Below are 17,110 nucleotides of genomic sequence, written 5' to 3'. Positions count from 1 at the left end.
ATTACCTCTGCCTCGCCCAGGTTGCCGCTGTTGGAATTGCGACCTCTGTTGATTCTGGCCTTGGTTTTGCGAGGAACAATTCGTCTGTTGGCTCCCCTGCTGGAAAGATCTCTTGTCAAAGGGACGAAAATTACCCCGACGTTTAAATTCTTTCTTCTTTTCAAGACCTACGGCCTTAAGAGTGTCCATCTCCACTTTCATCTTGGACATCTCATCGTCAGCGTGAGATCCAAACAGAGTCGAACCATTAAACTGTAAATTTATCATTTTCCTCTGGGCCTCAGGTTTTAGCCCAGTAAGGCGAAGCCAAGCTGAACGCCTAGCACAAACACTGTGTGCATAACCATGAGCTGACAGATCCGCCGAATCAGTAGCCGCGCTAATGCTCTGGTTAGCCACCAATCCGCCTTCTTCCACAATTTCCAGGAAATCCTTCTGATCTTCCTTAGGGAGTTTATCCTCAAAACGAGCCACCGAGTCCCAGAGCAGACGATCATAGAGGCCCAATAAGGCTGCCGCACTGGCCACTCTCATGACCGACCCCGAGGTGTTACACATTCTTCGCCCCAAGGAATCCATACTTTTACTATCCTTTTCAGGTGGAGCAGAAGAGGTAGATGCTGCAGAATGCGCTTTTCTGACTGCCGCCACAATAAGTGAGTCTGGATGTGGGTCAGAACGCAAAAATAGTGGATCTTCTTCTGGAGCCTTGTACTTTTTTGCAATCCTAGAAGGACCTGAACCCACAGTGGCCGGGGTTGAGAATGTTCTCATTGCTGGTTCTATCAAACCGGGCACTAACGGCAGAAGAGGCCTGCCAGTAGTCTTGTGGCGCAGGGTTTCAAAGATGACTGACGTTGCCACTTGGGGAACTGCTATCTTGATGTTGAACTTATTCGCCCCACGACATAACACATCATTAAATGTGCTCAAATCATCCACGGGAGACACTCTGGAAGGCGTAGTAGATGATATAGTGGGAGAATAGTCTCTATATGAAGACCTTGAAGAAGACGAAGATGACGTAGAAGATGGTGAAGGGGTTCTACGCCGTCTCTGAGGAGTTGCTGATTGCTGCCTCCTACGCTCCCTCGAACGTGATCTCTCTCTCACTAGGGATTTCGAGCGTTATTTTCTATGCAGCTCTGACTGAGGGACCGGAGCCCTCATCCCCATCAGTCCTGCATCTGGACGAATCTTCCAATGTCTAAGGCTTTCCAGCCACCTCGGTGACATGTTAAGAGGCCGCTCTACACGCTCAGGTGAAGCCTCAGGTGAAACCTGCACAATATGCAGCCCTGCTGAAGACTTGGAGGCTCTGGAGACTACACTGTGCTCAGAGATCAATGAGCCAGATGGAGTCCGTTGTCTGGGCACCAATTGTCTGTCATCTGACACCTGCCCTGAGTTTGAGCCAGAATGAGCCACCACAGAAGAGTCCTGGTGCACTGTCTCTTGACCCACCGCAGACCTGTCATCTTGCTGACCCTGCGGTGAAGACGCCACTAAAGGTTGTGGGCTTATTTCTGACCTCGACAAAGACCTAAATGAGGTCCAAGAGGCTGGTCTTGATAGTCTTGAAACCGACCTGTATTCAGGTGGGGGAGACCTAGACTCTGACACTCCATGCTTCGAGCCCTAAGCAAGCTTCGACGTCGACCTACGTCGCGATGGAGACCTTGACCTTCTCTTTTTAGGTCTCGACGTCGAATTCTTCGACGCCGTTCTTCCTCTCGATGTCGACCTTTTCCTCGACGACGTACGTCTCTCTCTCGACCTCGGTCTTTCCTTCGACGTCGATCGATGACTCCCTCTTGACGTCGACACTAGATCCTTTGACGTCGACACTCGATCCTTCGACGTCGGACGCCTCTCTTCTCTCTACGTCGATCTCTTACGATCTTTCTACGTCGAACCTTGCGCCCCGACGTTGTCCTTACTGCAATCGACACCAGATGTCTCGACGTCGAAAAAGATTTCGACGGCGACTGTCGAGACGCTGAACCATGCCTCACCGGCGAAGTCCTCGACGTCGATGGAGCCCTCTTCGACGCCGACAATGCTGACGGCGATCTGGATCGCGACGTCGAGCGCACCTTTTTTGACGGCGACGCTCCCTGGAGTCGATGTTTTTTTAGTTCTACCTTCTGGAGAAGCTGTTCTTCGACGTTTGGGCTGAGAAGATGGCTTAGCAGATGATATCAAGCTCTTGGAACTCTTCTCACCACGGCTTTCTCTCTCCAGAAGGCCTCATTTTCTCCCTTTCTCTTAAAATCCTACTAGAAAGGTTGAGGCAGTGATAACACTCTTCCACCTCATGAGAAGCTGGAAGACAAACCACACAAACAGAGTGTGGATCAGTTTTTGACATCTTCTTCCCACAGGAAGGACATTTGTAAAATAAAGGTGGCATTCTGACTAAACATAACCAACAGTTTAGTCAGAAAAGGGTATTAAGCCACCACCAAAGTAATATATTGTCAAAAAAGACAAGAAAAAAAAAAACAACTTCTGACAGAAAAACTGCAAAATAGCAGAGCTCAAGTTCCAGGTTCCTCACAGAACAAGCCGGAAAAAAGAACTGACCTAACTGTCACCTGTGGTGCATGATGGGAACAGAGTTCTCCTGGAGGCCTTAAAGGCAAAGTGTGCAGATTCTCTGGGGCCTTAAAGGCAGGGTGCCAGTCTGATTTTCTGTACACAGAAATTTTTTCATATGCAGCCTTTTAGGCTAATAACTGTTTACAATAGGTTCTTTGATGAAAATAAAAGGTTTTTCATGGTTATGAAATGCATTTTAGGCTCATGCCTGTTTATTGCATTTATATACAGCATATTTTCATGCTTCAGAACGTGTGTAAGTTTTGTCTTTATTAGCCTATGTATATATGTTAGGCTGCATATTATGGTTATTATACATGTATATGTGTATAATTAGTTAGTACTATGTACTTTGGTTATATTTACACATATATATATATGTATATTGTTTATGTGTTCCGGGTTCCCGCTCATGGGCGGAGATAATTCAGTGCTTATGACTTTAATGAGTATCCCCTGGAAGAGAACCAGAGTTTAGGTGTATGTGACGACCGTGCGAGAAGACGTGAGAATCTCTGCATGTTTATTAAGGAAGCAGAAATATTATAGAAGGATTCAAACACCAAAACAACTAGACCTGGTTGAAAAAGCTACCAGTTGTTAGTGACGAGTACAGCAACAGGATAGAAACTTCATAAGAACCTGAGAACACAATTTTATACAATGCATACCCCAGCTGTGATGCTCCGGGATAAGGGTGGATAGGCCTCTAGCTTAAGAGAATTGGGCCTGGGGGTTGCATAAGAGAGACTTTTCTTTGCTTGGGGGACCGGGTGGAAAGGCAAACCGTGAATTCACAAATAATGTTTGGATATACAGGGGGAGACTGGGTTGTAGACAACTTGATGACTGGTCTACTGTGTATTTTGGGGACAGGAATGATGTAATAACTATGCAAATAAATATGCATATCAAATTGTGTGTATTTTGTTGTTATGTTTTCTGAAAGTAAATCCGGCCTGAGATCGCAACCTTTTCCAAAAAACAATAATGTGCGTCTCGGGCTATGATCCAATGATGGTTTTACGGAGGCCATCAACCTGTCTGACCTGCTCTTTTCAGCACCATTAGGGCTCAGTGGCCGCCATATTGTGCTGTAGAAGTAGGCAGTTTCCTCCACTAAAAGTCCCCTGAAGTTTACAGGCCTTGGATTCACGAACAATTTAATTAGGTGGCATTTGCTACGTTCGGTCTCCTGATAAGGGAATGAGTTATGACATAAATAAATGTAGACAATGATGATGACTGAATGCTGTTTCTGACCTGTGCCTTCACTTCCTGCTGGCTCGAGGCAGCAACTGCCGGTAAGAATTTGTGCAAGAAATCTGGTAAAGTGTAGAAATGTGGCACCGCGGCAGAACTGGCTGACCTATCTGATGGGTCACCACAGGCTCCGGAGACTGCAAATTGGACTACACTACCGAGACACACGTAGGGTCAGTGGCAGCGCCAGGCAAGGGGTCTGTAAACAGAGCTCCTGCTCTGTCCTCTGGTGGAGGGCCCCCCTGTTTGCCTTAGTGCAGATTAGAAGGAAACCAGCAGAGACGCCATCAGTGCACTGCTGTGTGTAAAACAAAAGATAAACTAGGCGAAGACTATCAGAAGATCTGCGGGGAGTGTGTGGAGCCCCGAGGTGAACGCGAGGTGGCGGGAGCCCACCCCGCATCGAAGAATCTGCTGCGGAGATATCCGGCATGAAGTGAGCCCCCGAGGCGGCAGAGACGCAAGACGAGTGAGGCCGGACTGGCAAGATGCTGGCCGCCACCGCAAACTGCCATGAGGCTGAGTGACGCCCGACAAGTAAGGGGCAGGAGGTGAGCCTGTGAAAGGCGAGAGGTGTCGTGGGGCTGTGTCGAGCAGTGAAGAGAGCCTAACGTGGGAGGACTGGGAGTGGAGTAGCAGCCTACTCTCCCGCAAGGAAGGTGAACTTCGCCCGGATTGGAGCCAGCAGTCTCTGGCGCCAGCTCCAACCCCCCCACACAGTGTGAGTGAAATGAGAGACAGCGTGAAGCCAGCTGCCGGTCAGAACAGTTCTAGAAAAGTGCCCAAAAGGAGAAAGAGGCAACCACCTAAGGCACAAGTGGCAGCAGGAGCTATAATGACCCCATCGGAGTGAGCAGACATGGGGTGGAGTGCTGTGTATGCGGCGGTAAAGATAATGTGAGTGAGAGGGTTGCTGGGCAGCGAGGCAGTAAGGGTCCTGTTAACAATTACATTTACGGATTAATGCATCGCTTGATGATTTTTAAATTGTCACATTCTTCAATTGCTCTTTCTCTGAACGTTTTAATAATTGCTTACTTCTATTGTTTTATCTAATTTTTAAATTACAATCTGATTTCTCTTCTTTTAATTATTCAAATTTCTGCTGTAACCTTTTATGATCTGCATTGATCGAAATAAAGATAGTAATAATAATTAAAGGAAAAGACTCACTGTTCACTGTGGAGAAAAGGAGGGGCTTTCTGTGGAGTCCAGTCCCCTGTGTTTCCTGGGAAGCGGCCGGATGGGGAGGTGCCGCTGGCCGATGAGGGAGCCTTTGGCTGGCAGCATGCGTGCAGGAGAGCAGGCTTGGCAGTAGTGCCCCGCCCGTAGGAAGAGTGCACGCGTGGGTGGCTGGCACAGAAGATTAGGCCACGCCACCCTGCTGAGAGATCCCAGTGCAGCCAGAGCAAACAAGCCTGTAGGAGAACAGCAGTAACAGGGAAGTGGCAACAGAGCGAGGACCGCAGCTTGGGGGGCACTGCTGAGGCCTGTCTGAACACTGGGGGGAGCCCAGGAGGGTTTAAATGTAAAGGTCGAATGCGCACAAGGGGGGCCGGGCATGTAATGTCGGCAGCCGAGAGGAGCCCAAGCTTAATGTGCACCGAACAACGCAAAATAAAACAAGCTCTCTGCATTGCATGGCGGGGGAGTGGCTTAGATACTTTAGTGAGGCAGCGCTGCTCAGCAAAACAAGCTCTGGCATTGCGCAGAGGGGTGCGGGGGAGCGGCTTCCTTTGAAGTCTGATGCCGAGGCTCAGACAAATGGTGTGGGATGTGGCAGGCGATGTGCACGCGCCTGGCTCACATGAACTGTACCCGATCCGCAGTTTGGGTAGACTTTTGAAAGTCTTACTATAATCTCGCCAAACAAGCATTGCAAGCAATGTTGTAGGCGAGACCTAAAAACAAGTGCTCACCAGCCTTTTGTCTCTAAGCCCCGTCCTTTTTAGACTGGGCGCCTCGACTTTCTGCTGGGGTAAAAGGTTCCTTATCTTCTTTATGGGGCCACCTGGACCTATAAAGAAGATAAGAAACCTTTTACTTCAGCAGTAAATCAAGGAACCCAATCTGAAAAGGAATTGGCTTAGAGAGAAAGAAGAACGTCACTAGGACCTCTTCTCCAATGGCTGGCCACTGTTTAGGAGGCCAGCCAATGGAGAACAGGGGCGGGGCTTAACCTCACTAGTGATGTTCTCTCTATCTCATTAAATCTCGCCAGCGAGACTGCGCATGTCTGCGCAGCCATCGCAGGCTGACACCTAAAAAAAGTTATTTGCCTCTAACAAGAGTTTCGAAATGGACAGGTTTTGTACATTTGCATCCTTAGAATATTCCTGATGGAGGAGGCTCCAGAAGGCATTTTGCTAAAAAGACTCAATGAAGATGTGAAAGGGTGGGGTTGTGGAAGCGGTGGAGAGGGGAAGGTCTAAGGCTGCAAAAAGAAAAAAAATGTGGGGGTTTGATCCTGAGTTCCTGAGACACTATTGTACAAATATTCGCTTCAGAAAATGAGTTGCATTTCCTGGAATCAAGATGCTGATCCACGTGTCAGATCACTCAATGCCTTGCCTTTAGAAAATATAAGGTAAAATAGAAAAAAAACTGTTGAGAAAGGATTTCAAAAACTTAATTACAATAAAGTTAAGGTAAAGAAAAGCTACAGCAGTAAAAAATAACCTGAAAGAAAAACATGGTGGCAAGAGAAGAACAAGCAATCAATTATAGAAAATGCTAAAAAGACCTTAGGAGGCCTACAGTAATTTCTACATTACTTTGCAAAAGAACTTAAAAACCTAAAATGATGCACAAGTCAACAGGTTAAAAATGTTGAGATCTGCCCTCGGACAGCTAAAACAAAGCAACTATGATTATCAAGCAGAAAATGATGAATTAATTAAAAGATACCATTCAATTATTTAAATAAATTTAATGCGGTACAGTGCAGCGGTTTACCCTTGCTCACCAGTGGCATTATATCTTACTCACCTTCGAAGGTGGGAGCGTCGTGGGAGTTTCTACATCAAAGGAAATACAAGGGGTTAGATCATGGCCATCCTGAGGAAAAATGAAAGTAGGAAATAATCAGCAAGGTATAGAGTGCATATGAAGAAGGAATATAAGATTGTGGTGAAAAATACATTAGAAATCAAACAATCCCACTGAAAGTATACCTGTCAGAAATGTGACTATAAAACTCAGTAGTGTAGAAGGAAAAATCTCTTACCAGACGCAACAGCTTCGAAAAGCGTCCCCGGATTGCACTGCCGTACACCGCATCAAGATAAATAAATAATAATGAAAAAAAAAAGATGAAAGATAAAAGTGAGTTTTCAAATTGGGTCAGGAAGAGATTGCCGCAAGCACAGCCTAAAGAGTCTACCTCGCCCCTCTTCCCTCAGCAACATGTAATATGGCAAAAAGGTTCAGCGGGTGGGGTGAATACTTCTTGAGAATATGCTGCTGTGAAATGTCCTGAAAGGAGCAACATAGCATATAACCCTACACACATCTAATTGCACAGGATGCATGTGTATTTGTGTGGGTAGGAAAATCAACCAGTTAGCACGAAATTGAAAAAAGGGACATAGTAAGGGGTTCCTGGGAGCAAAGAGGTTTTGAATTCACAGAACATTTTTTACGTCATGAAGGGACCTCTTATGATAAAGAATCATACAAAGCTCAACAGTAAGGCAAAAGATCATAACCCTTGCGGTATTTAATAGCAAACATTTTAGTAGAAAAAGTGTAGTATAGATTTATCTGGGAATTCCATGACTTTCACTCAGGAGGCTACAGCAAACTTCTAGCACCTCCTATGTTTAGTGATATGAACATTGGTTGAAGGCAGGCTCTCCAAAGAGGCTACTTTGACCAATCAGCTGGGCAGCAGGGGTTAACTTGTGCTGTATTGTATTTAGCTAGCTTCACTGTACCGATCGCTGCCTCTTTGAAAACTGAAGCACTAATGACACCCTAAAGAGACTCCACAGTGTGCGAATGAAGCAAATGGTTAGATTAGGAGCCCTCCGAATGCTCAAGTACAAGAGAGGGAGCAAAGGAGGTGGTGGAAATACATTTTCACCTTACTCTAGGAAAATTCATAAAGAGAACAGGAAATCTCTCAAATGGGACTAAAGTGCTATTGGGTTTAGCTTGTGGTATATAGAAGATGAAAAATTCTTTCCATAAAAGGAAAGCTTTAATGATACGAGAGAAGAATTAAGGGGTGATTCCTCCAAGTGCAAGCCATCAGTTTGTCTGAGCCCCACAGGAGCCTTTGGATAGGCACAAATTTACAAATTAAATAGTGGCGAAGGGATGAATCATGGAGAATGGATGGGCCTAGATAAATTGCACAGGAATTCTACAAGTGCTGGCATGGGATCCTCTGGTTTGGGGCGCACATTAAGAAAAGATGAGCAGTACAACAGGACACTGGAATAAGGCTGTCCTCCATATTTCATACTTACCTGTAGCATACTCACCCATGGCGCTCAACAAGATAACCTGGACACAAGATCTATCTCAAACAGGGGGGGGGAAGAAATACATAGAAAAATACCCATATAGTGGGGAGCGAGCTTAGCCACAGCAGAAGAGCTAGTGATAACATCAGACTTCAACATTCACTCAAGCTCTGACAAATCAGTGCTACAACCACAACTCTCCAACCCAAAAAAGTCTGTAGTCAGCACAGCAGGAGTAGAACGATCAAATTATTTGATTTAGCCAGAAGTATTTGGGTAACATGAAAAGGAGAAACAGTGAAAAGGGAGAAGGGAACAAGAGACGCAAGCAAGCCTAAGAGAAACAGCTCAATTTCCATTCTTATAAGTAGACGCTTGGAATATATACCACTTCATAATGCAGGGCACGGAGGCTGCTCATGGATTCATCTTGTACAAATTGATGAGAACCAATACAACAACCTGACAGCCTTATGTTGGAAAGGGTTTTAGCCATTAGCAATCAGTTATTTGGTTAATCAACGTGCTACTGCAAAGGCATGAAGCAGACAGCCTACTCTTTCAGTGTTAGTACCTAATTACAGTATTCAACCACTCGCAAACCCAGATGGACTTCCAGGAAATAATCAATAATCTAGAGAGTAAGGCTGAGGGGATAGTATGATGGAGGAATCAGGCAATGGAAAACACAGTAAAAAGATGTGGAGTGACAGACGGCATGATGACTGATTGCAGGAAAGAGAAGCAAAGTTCAATTTTCCACAAACTGAATTCTTGGAGCATAGGGGAAAGTTGAAGTCAGGAAGAGCATTCTCCCTTTCACAGCACAGGGGCGTTTGAACAAAATTGCCCTGCTCTGCCTTTAAGATGCCCTTCCCTTTCCAGTACTGTGCACGTGAAGTGTACAGGCAATTACTTCCATTTATGTGGAGGAGTCTTCAAGTCCTCCCAAAAGACAAAAATAGATGAATTCATACTAAATAAGGCATTCAGCGTAAAGATTGGAAAAAGAATAAGAAAAAATACAGGGAGTTCTGACCATTCCAAGTATTCCAGACATATAAATCCAGGAATTCATACTTGCAATGGAGTTCACAGATATGGTCCCAAAAACCTAACTAGAAATACAGACCACCCTAGGCAAGGACCATGAACATAAGAGTAGATAGGAAGACAAACTAATACATGGGGCCTGAATCGTGGAAATGGAAAACGAAGTTAAAGCCATCACAAACATGGTCAGTGGATACAAAACTAAATTCAGACAATTCTGTGTTTGGCTTTTAAAGTTAATAGGGAGTTCATATCACACTGGGTATTCTCAAGCATGTGGCCACGAAACAAAGCCAGGAATTCACATCATCTAGAGTATTCAAAGATAGGGACCACAAATACAAAGCAGATAAATAGACCATTGTGAACTTTTGCAATGCACTGGATACAAGTTACTTACCTTCGGTAACGCTTTTTCTGGTGGATACAGTATCTGCCTGTGGATTCCTCACCTTGTGAATATCCCCCTGCGTCAGCAACGTTCGGAAAATTCTTTTGTAGCACGCCGGCGTGGACGACGTCATAGGAGCAGGACATCACGCGCGACTCCGACCGACGTCACTGACTCCTTATTAGTCCTACGTCGGCGTGATGACATCAGTTCCGCCCTTTTTTCCGTGCCTTCGAGGCACCCGGACGGACCAATGACAGTAGATATATACATATACAGTGTACACAGAATATAATACCCAAAATTACACAAGGGCCCGATGTAGGTAATTCCCATTTACCTACTCTTAAATACCGATTCGGTATTTAAGAGTAGGTAAATAGGAAGGGGGGAGATGTAGGTAATTCTTATTTTAGAATTACCGAATCTGTAAGATTCGGTATTTACCGATTCGGTAAATACCGAATCGGTATTTCCTATTGATTCCTATGGGCCTTGAAGCCCATAGGAATCAATGGGAAATACTGATTCGGTATTTACCGAATCGGTAAATACCGAATCCTGCAAGGGTGAACGGGGTGTCACTTTGACACCCTGTAGCACCCCAATTCCAGGCTTGTGTGCCATGTGGCACACATACATGCCCTAAGGGCATGTCTGTGTGTCACATGGCACAGGCGTACATGCACAGATGTGCATGTACACCTGAATTCGGTATTTTACCACCCAATTGTATTGGGTGATAAAATACCGAATTCTGAAGGCCTGTAGCACTGTAAACAGTGCTAACTACATCTGGGATTTACCGAATCGGTAAAGTTACCGATTCTGTATTTTACAGAATCGGTAAATTTACAGATTCAGTAAATTTACTGATTCTGTTAAATAATGGCCCCTACATCTCAATCCCCAAATACCGGTCGGTAACGGCCGAATTCGGCCGTTACCAACCGGTATTTGGTGACCTACATCGGGCCCATAGTGTGTAGCCAATGCATAAAAAACACAATATATATACAAATATAAATATATATATACATAAAAATACATTAAAATAATGTCATAAACACAGGTATAGAAGAGTGGACAACGGGGAGGCGGGTGGGCATGTGATGAATCCACAGGCAGATACTGTATCCACCAGAAAAAGCATTACCGAAGGTAAGTAACTTGTTCTTCTGATGGATATATCTGCCAGTGGATTCCTCACCTTGTGAATAGAGTCCCACAGCAGTCCCCACTCCCGGAGGAGGGTGTCCACTCTCCTATACCAGAAAATCATGGAGGACAGAACGCGCAAAGTGGCCGTCCCTCCTCACTTCGGAATCCAAGCAGTAATGCTTCGCGAAAGTGTGGAGGGAAGCCCAAGTCGCAGCTCTATAAATGTCCTCTACAGGTACACCCCAAGACAAAGCAGATGTAGAAGACTTTGATCTAGTGGAGTGAGCTCTTATACCCTCAGGAGGGTCCTTACCCGGCAGGGAGTAGCAGATCTTGATGCATAGTATAATCCATCTTGAAAGTGTGCGCTTGTGCACAGCTCTTCCTTTTCTGCAGCCAGCAAAACCAACAAAGAGCTGGTTATCCACTCGATAGTCTCTTGTACTATCAAGATAAAAGCTCACCGCCCTCTTAGGGTCCAGGCGGTGAAGTCGCTCCTCCTCCTTGGAAGGGTGAGGGGGAGGATAGAAGGTAGGAAGGGTAATGGACTGTCCTAGATGGAAGGGAGTTACCACCTTAGGCAGAAAAGCAGCCCTGGTCCTAAGTACCATTCTTTCAGCATGAATGGTCAAGAATGGGGGCTTCGAACTAAGAGCTTGAAGCTCACTCACCCTCCTTGCCGAGGTAATTGCAACCAAGAATACCGTTTTAAAAGATAAAAGTCTCATGGGACACTTGTGCAAAGGTTCGAAAGGAGAACCCATCAGAAAAGTAAGCACAAGATTCAGGTCCCATTGAGGCACAATAAAGGGAGAAGGAGGAAATTTATTCGTAAGACCCTTCAGAAATCTTTGAACCACAGGAGATTTAAATAAGGATGGCTGATCTGGCAGGCAGATAAAAGCCGACAAGGCTGAAATATAACCCTTGACCGTAGCCACAGCAAACCCTTGCTGAGCCAAAGTAAGTGCAAACTGAAGAATATCAGACAACCGAGCCCTCAAAGGATCAACGGACTTCTCCCCACACCAAGTAACAAATTTAGACCATCTGTAAGAATAGATAGATTTGGTGGAATCACGCCTGGCCGATAGAATGATATCCACCATGTCATGTGGGAGAGAAAAGGAATTCAGGTTGCCCCGTTCAATCTCCAGGCATGAAGGTGTAAGGTCTGGAGGTGGGGGTGTAGAACCTGCCCCTCCATCTGAGAGCGGTGGTCTGCCCTGAGAGGGAGACGGAGCGGCGGGCACGAAGAGAGGTGGAGAAGATCTGTGTACCACACCCTTCTTGGCCAATCCGGGGCGACCAATATGACTTGGGCCCGGTCTTGGCGAATCTTCCTCAGAACCCGAGGATTCAAGGGTATGGGAGGAAACGCATAAAGGAGTTGTCAGTCCCAACTCAACTGAAACGCGTCCCCATGGCTCCCTGCATGTGAAACTGGAGACTGCAGAATGGCAGGCATTGAGCATTCTCGCGAGTGGCGAACAGGTCCACCTGAGGTGTTCCCCACGTCCGAAAGACGTGACAAACTACCTCTGGATGAAGCCTCCACTCGTGGTCGGCTGAGAACTGCCGACTGAGACCGTCTGCACGCACGTTCAGAACTCCGGCCAGATGATTTGCCATCAGACAAATCTGATGATCCTGAACCCAGGACCAGAGGCACAAAGCCTCTCTGCAGAGACACTGTGACCCTACTCCTCCCTGCTTGTTGACATACCACATCGCGGTGATGTTGTCTGTCAGGACCTGAACCGACCGACCGCGAAGAGAAGGGAGGAAGGCCTTGAGCGCCAGATGTATCGCCCGCAATTCCAGAAGGTTGATGTGAAGCAACCTTTCCTCTGGAGACCAAAGACCCTTGATCTCCAGATCCCCCAGATGAGCACCCCACCCTAGAGTGGATGAATCCGTTATTACTGTGGCCACCGATGGAGGCAGTTGAAAGGTCTTTCCTTGAGACAGATTGTCTTCCACACCCCACCAAATCAGATCCGCTGCAGCTTCTCCCGAGATCCTGACTGACTCCCTGAGATCTCCGTTGTGCTGATACCACTGCCTGCGGAGGCACCACTGGAGTGCCCTAATGTGCCAGCGTGCATGGTTGACCAACAGAATGCAGGAGGCCATCAGACCGAGCAGTCGCAGGACCTTCAGGACTGGAACGACCGCTCCATTGTAAAATAAAGGTATAATTTCCTGTATGTCGCAAATCCTTTGAGGAGGAGGGAATGCCCGACATTCAGTTGTGTCCAGTACTGCACCAATGAACAGGATGCGCCGGGAGGGCACCAGGTGAGACTTGGGTACATTTATCGAAAAACCCAATCTGTACAACAACTGAGTTATGACCTGCAGATGATGGAGCACTGTCTCTGGAGATTCCACTTTGATCAGCCAATCATCAGATAAGGGAATACTGGTATCCCTGACCTTCTGAGATGTGCAGCCACCACAGCCATCACCTTGGTGAAGACTCGAGGCAAGACCAAACGGAAGGACCGCAAACGGGTAATGCTGCGATCCCACCGTAAAACGGAGATACTTCATGTGCGTCTTCAGGATCGGGATGTGAAAATACGCATCCTGCAAGTCGATCGACACCATCCAGTCTTCTTCCAGCAGCGCCTGAAGAACCTGTGCAAGGGTGAGCATCTTGAACTTTTCCTGTTTCAGATAAAAGTTCAAAATCCTGAGATCCAGGATTGGACGAAGTCTGCTATCCTTCTTGGGTATCAGGAAATACCGGGAGTGGCATCCCTGACCCCTTTCCTGCTCCGGAACCACCTCTATTGCGCCTTTTTTTAACAACGCCAGGACTTCCTCCTGCAGAAGCAGCAGGTGGTCCTCCGCGCAAAAGCCTTGGCAAGGAGGGTAATTCGGAGGGAATTCCCGAAAGGGAAGGGGATACCCATTCTCCACGAGATTGAGAACCCAAAGGTCCGAAGTGACCGATTCCCAATCCCGCAGAAAATAGGTAAGCTGGCGCCCCACTGGACCAACATGATCCGGAATGGCGGATCTAGGGCTGCTTTGCTGTGGTGGGAGGGGGTTGGGAAGAGGAAGAGGAGGAGGAGGAAGCTTGACGACCTCTAGGGCGAGCTCTCTGCCTGCCCCTGTACGACTTGTACAGCGTATTTTGCTGCTGCTGCTGTTGCGACTGTTTGTAGGTCCGAAAGGAAGACCTGCCAAATCCTCTGAACCTTTTACCCACAGTACCCCTGGACTGTAGGCCCAAAGATCTTGCTGTCTCTCTGCTGTCCTTGAAACTTTCCAACGCAGCATCAGCCTTTTTCCCAAATAAATCTGACCCATCAAAGGGCAAATCCATCAAGGCAGCCCTGACATCCGCAGAAAATTCGGAGGACTCCAGCCATGCTGCTCTTCTGGTGGCCACTGAAGATCCCATCACTCTTGCCACCAAGTCAGCAGTGTCCAACCCACTTTAAATGACCTGCCGAGCAGCAGCTTGGGTGTCAGCAATCACTTTTTGAAAGTCTTTCCTACCCCCCTCAGGAATCTTTGGAGCCAGCTGTTTGACGGAATCCATCAAAGCATGGATATAGCGTCCCATGAGACAAGTAGCATTTGTCGATTTGAGTGCCATACTTGCTGAGGAAAAGACTTTTTTGGCGGCCTGGTCCTGCTTTTTTTTCGACTCCTTATCCCCAGGAACCTGTGGAAAAGCGCCCGCAGATCTTTTCGAGCAGGCAGCCTGCACAACCAAGCTCTCTGGTAAAGGGTGCGAAGAGAAAAAGTCAGGTCACCAGGAGTCACCCTGAACATTCTCGCAACAACCCTTGAAACAGCAGGGGATGTAAGTGGTCTTTTCCACACTTCTAATATTGGCTCCGCCAAGGCATCATTGAAAGGGAGCATAGGCTCCACATCAGAGGATGGCGAATGAAGGACCTCGGTCAGAATGTTCGATTTGAACTCTGCAGTAGGAAGTGTTATGTTCAACAAATCCGCAGCCTTCCTTATAACTACGTGATATGGAGTCACATTCTTAGAAGGGGCGTCAGAAACAAAGGCCAATTCCCAATCAGGAGACAGCTCAAGACCACTAGCCTCCCTTAGATCGTCGAAAAGATCCTCCGAATCCTGTAGCTCACCCTCTTCCATTTCTGCATCACGGTACCTCTGCTCTTCCAGAAGCCTCTGGGCTTCACGCCTCGACCTCTCCTTCCGGAATGACATCGACGGATCCCGAAACGACTCCGACAGACCCGGAGCCGAACTCGAAGCCGGAGGGCCAGACCCTTGTTCATGAGGTCGGTTTGGATTCAGCCTCGAGGGCATCGGCGTCGAAGGCTTCAATGGCACCGAGAAATGCCAAGGCGGCGTCGGAGCCGGCATGAATGGCATGAAAGGCGCAGGAGCATATGCCTGGGGAATACCCAGAGGGAATACCCAGATTGAATGCCAATGGACCCGTCGGACCAACCGGTGCTCCAGAGGGGTACATAGCTCTGGAATACACTCCATACATTGCATTCAGAAACTGAGTAGGGTCCTGACCTGGAGCCGGAAAAGCAGGATAAGAGCTCACAGGCTGCTCTCGAGAAACCGGAGTCTTCTCGACCTCGACCTCTACCTCAGGCTGGTGCACCGGGGTCGACGAACCCTCTGGCAAAGGAGCCTACTTCTTCTTCCTCTTCATGTCCCGAAGATCGAGAAGGATCCGGAGACGGATTCAACACCGGAGCCAGTGAATGCTCTCGAGACTCCAAAGGCGAGACCCCACCTTCAGGATTCTGAACTGGAGAGGGAGATACCATGCCCTTACGATGTCTTCTAGAAGACTACTTTGTTTTAGAATCCGACTCCTTACCGGAATGGTGCCTTGAACTATGCTTCCTTCTCTTATGCTTCTTCTTTGACGATCTAGAAGCATGTCCCGAAGTCGACTTCGAAGCCGACCCCGACCGGGACCTCGACCTTGACCTTGACTTCGGGCGTCTCGATCTCGATCTCAAGCTCTTCATGGCATCTTTACCCTTCAATTTGGCAACAAGAAGTTTTGCTTCACGTTCCCGAAGAGCTTTTGGGTTCATCTACGAACAGGATCGACAACCTTGGACGTTGTGATCCGAACCCAGACACCATAGACAGTCACCATGCGGATCCGTAATGGACATCATCTTTCCGCATGAATCACACGGCTTAAACCCAGTCTTCTTCGACGACATCACAACAGAAGACAGAAATACGAAGAGATACAGAAAAACTATCAATAGTAACAAAGTTACTATCAACTCAACAGAAGATACCTCGAAACCGTTAGTGTCGACGACGCGGTAAAAAGGGAACTGATGTCATCACGCCGACGTAGGCCTAATAAGGAGTCAGTGACGTCAGTCTGAGTCGCGCGCGATGTCGTGCTCCTATGACGTCGTCCACGCCGGCGTGCTACAAAAGAATTTTCCGAACGTTGCTGACACAGGGGGATATTCACAAGGTGAGGAATCCACTGGCAGATGTATCCATCAGAAAAAGGTTACCTAGTTATGGGCCATGGATACAAATCTCACGATTGAGTCTTTACTAGAAACTGCCAGACAGATGCCATGAATAATAAACATATAATTCTGAACAGCATACTCTTCTATTAGCCGATGACACAAAGCAAATAAAGACTACATCTGAGATTCCTCTTCTAAAAAAACAACAAAAAAACAATACAATTTAAGGAATGAAACTCATTTCAGGCATTCCCATTTACAGGTATCATAATCAATCGGGGCAGGAAAACGCCCACCGTTCACCTCCCCTCAGAAGTCAACCCGCACAGATCTCCTGGGCTGGAAACACTGCTCCTTCCGGAGAGACATTCGATCACCCTATAACCACAAAACAGATGACGTCAGGCGATGCACAACTCCCACATGACCTTTGGTGGAGACCTTTCGAACACTAGTAGTTTGCCAGCCTAGAGCTTGTCTGACTTTCTGCCGATACTGCTGTGGTTCACGGTGTCGCAGACTGACCTGATGTATGTGAACCGGTCTAGGAATGAGTCGCACAGGGGGTTCCCATCCAACCACAATTCTTGCAGTTTCGTGCCTTTCAAATGATCCAGCTCTCGCTCAGTCGTCAACTAGAGAGCACAAGCAAAGGAGATGGATTAATAGATCCAGGAATTAGTGAACTAGAAGAATGGAGC

The 17,110-nt window shown here is 47.1% G+C and overlaps 1 protein-coding gene across 1 annotated transcript in view; it reads right to left on the bottom strand.

The window, feature by feature from the left end:
• Window positions 1-17,110, bottom strand: part of LOC147691863 (nuclear RNA export factor 1-like) — a 964,523-nt gene that overhangs the window by 501,291 nt on the left and 446,122 nt on the right. The window contains exons 10-12 of the mRNA XM_086938137.1: window positions 16,935-17,044; window positions 7,091-7,127; window positions 6,853-6,921 (exon numbers count right to left, since the gene is read on the bottom strand). Coding sequence (XP_086794263.1) covers window positions 6,853-6,921; window positions 7,091-7,127; window positions 16,935-17,044 — 216 coding nt within the window. The remainder of the gene's footprint in view (window positions 1-6,852; window positions 6,922-7,090; window positions 7,128-16,934; window positions 17,045-17,110) is intronic.

Source organism: Lissotriton vulgaris, chromosome 9 (genome assembly GCF_964263255.1).
Source record: "Lissotriton vulgaris chromosome 9, aLisVul1.2, whole genome shotgun sequence".
Lineage (NCBI taxonomy): Eukaryota > Metazoa > Chordata > Amphibia > Caudata > Salamandridae > Lissotriton > Lissotriton vulgaris.
Note: the sequence above shows the minus strand (reverse complement) of the source record. Positions and strands in the feature narration are given on the sequence as shown.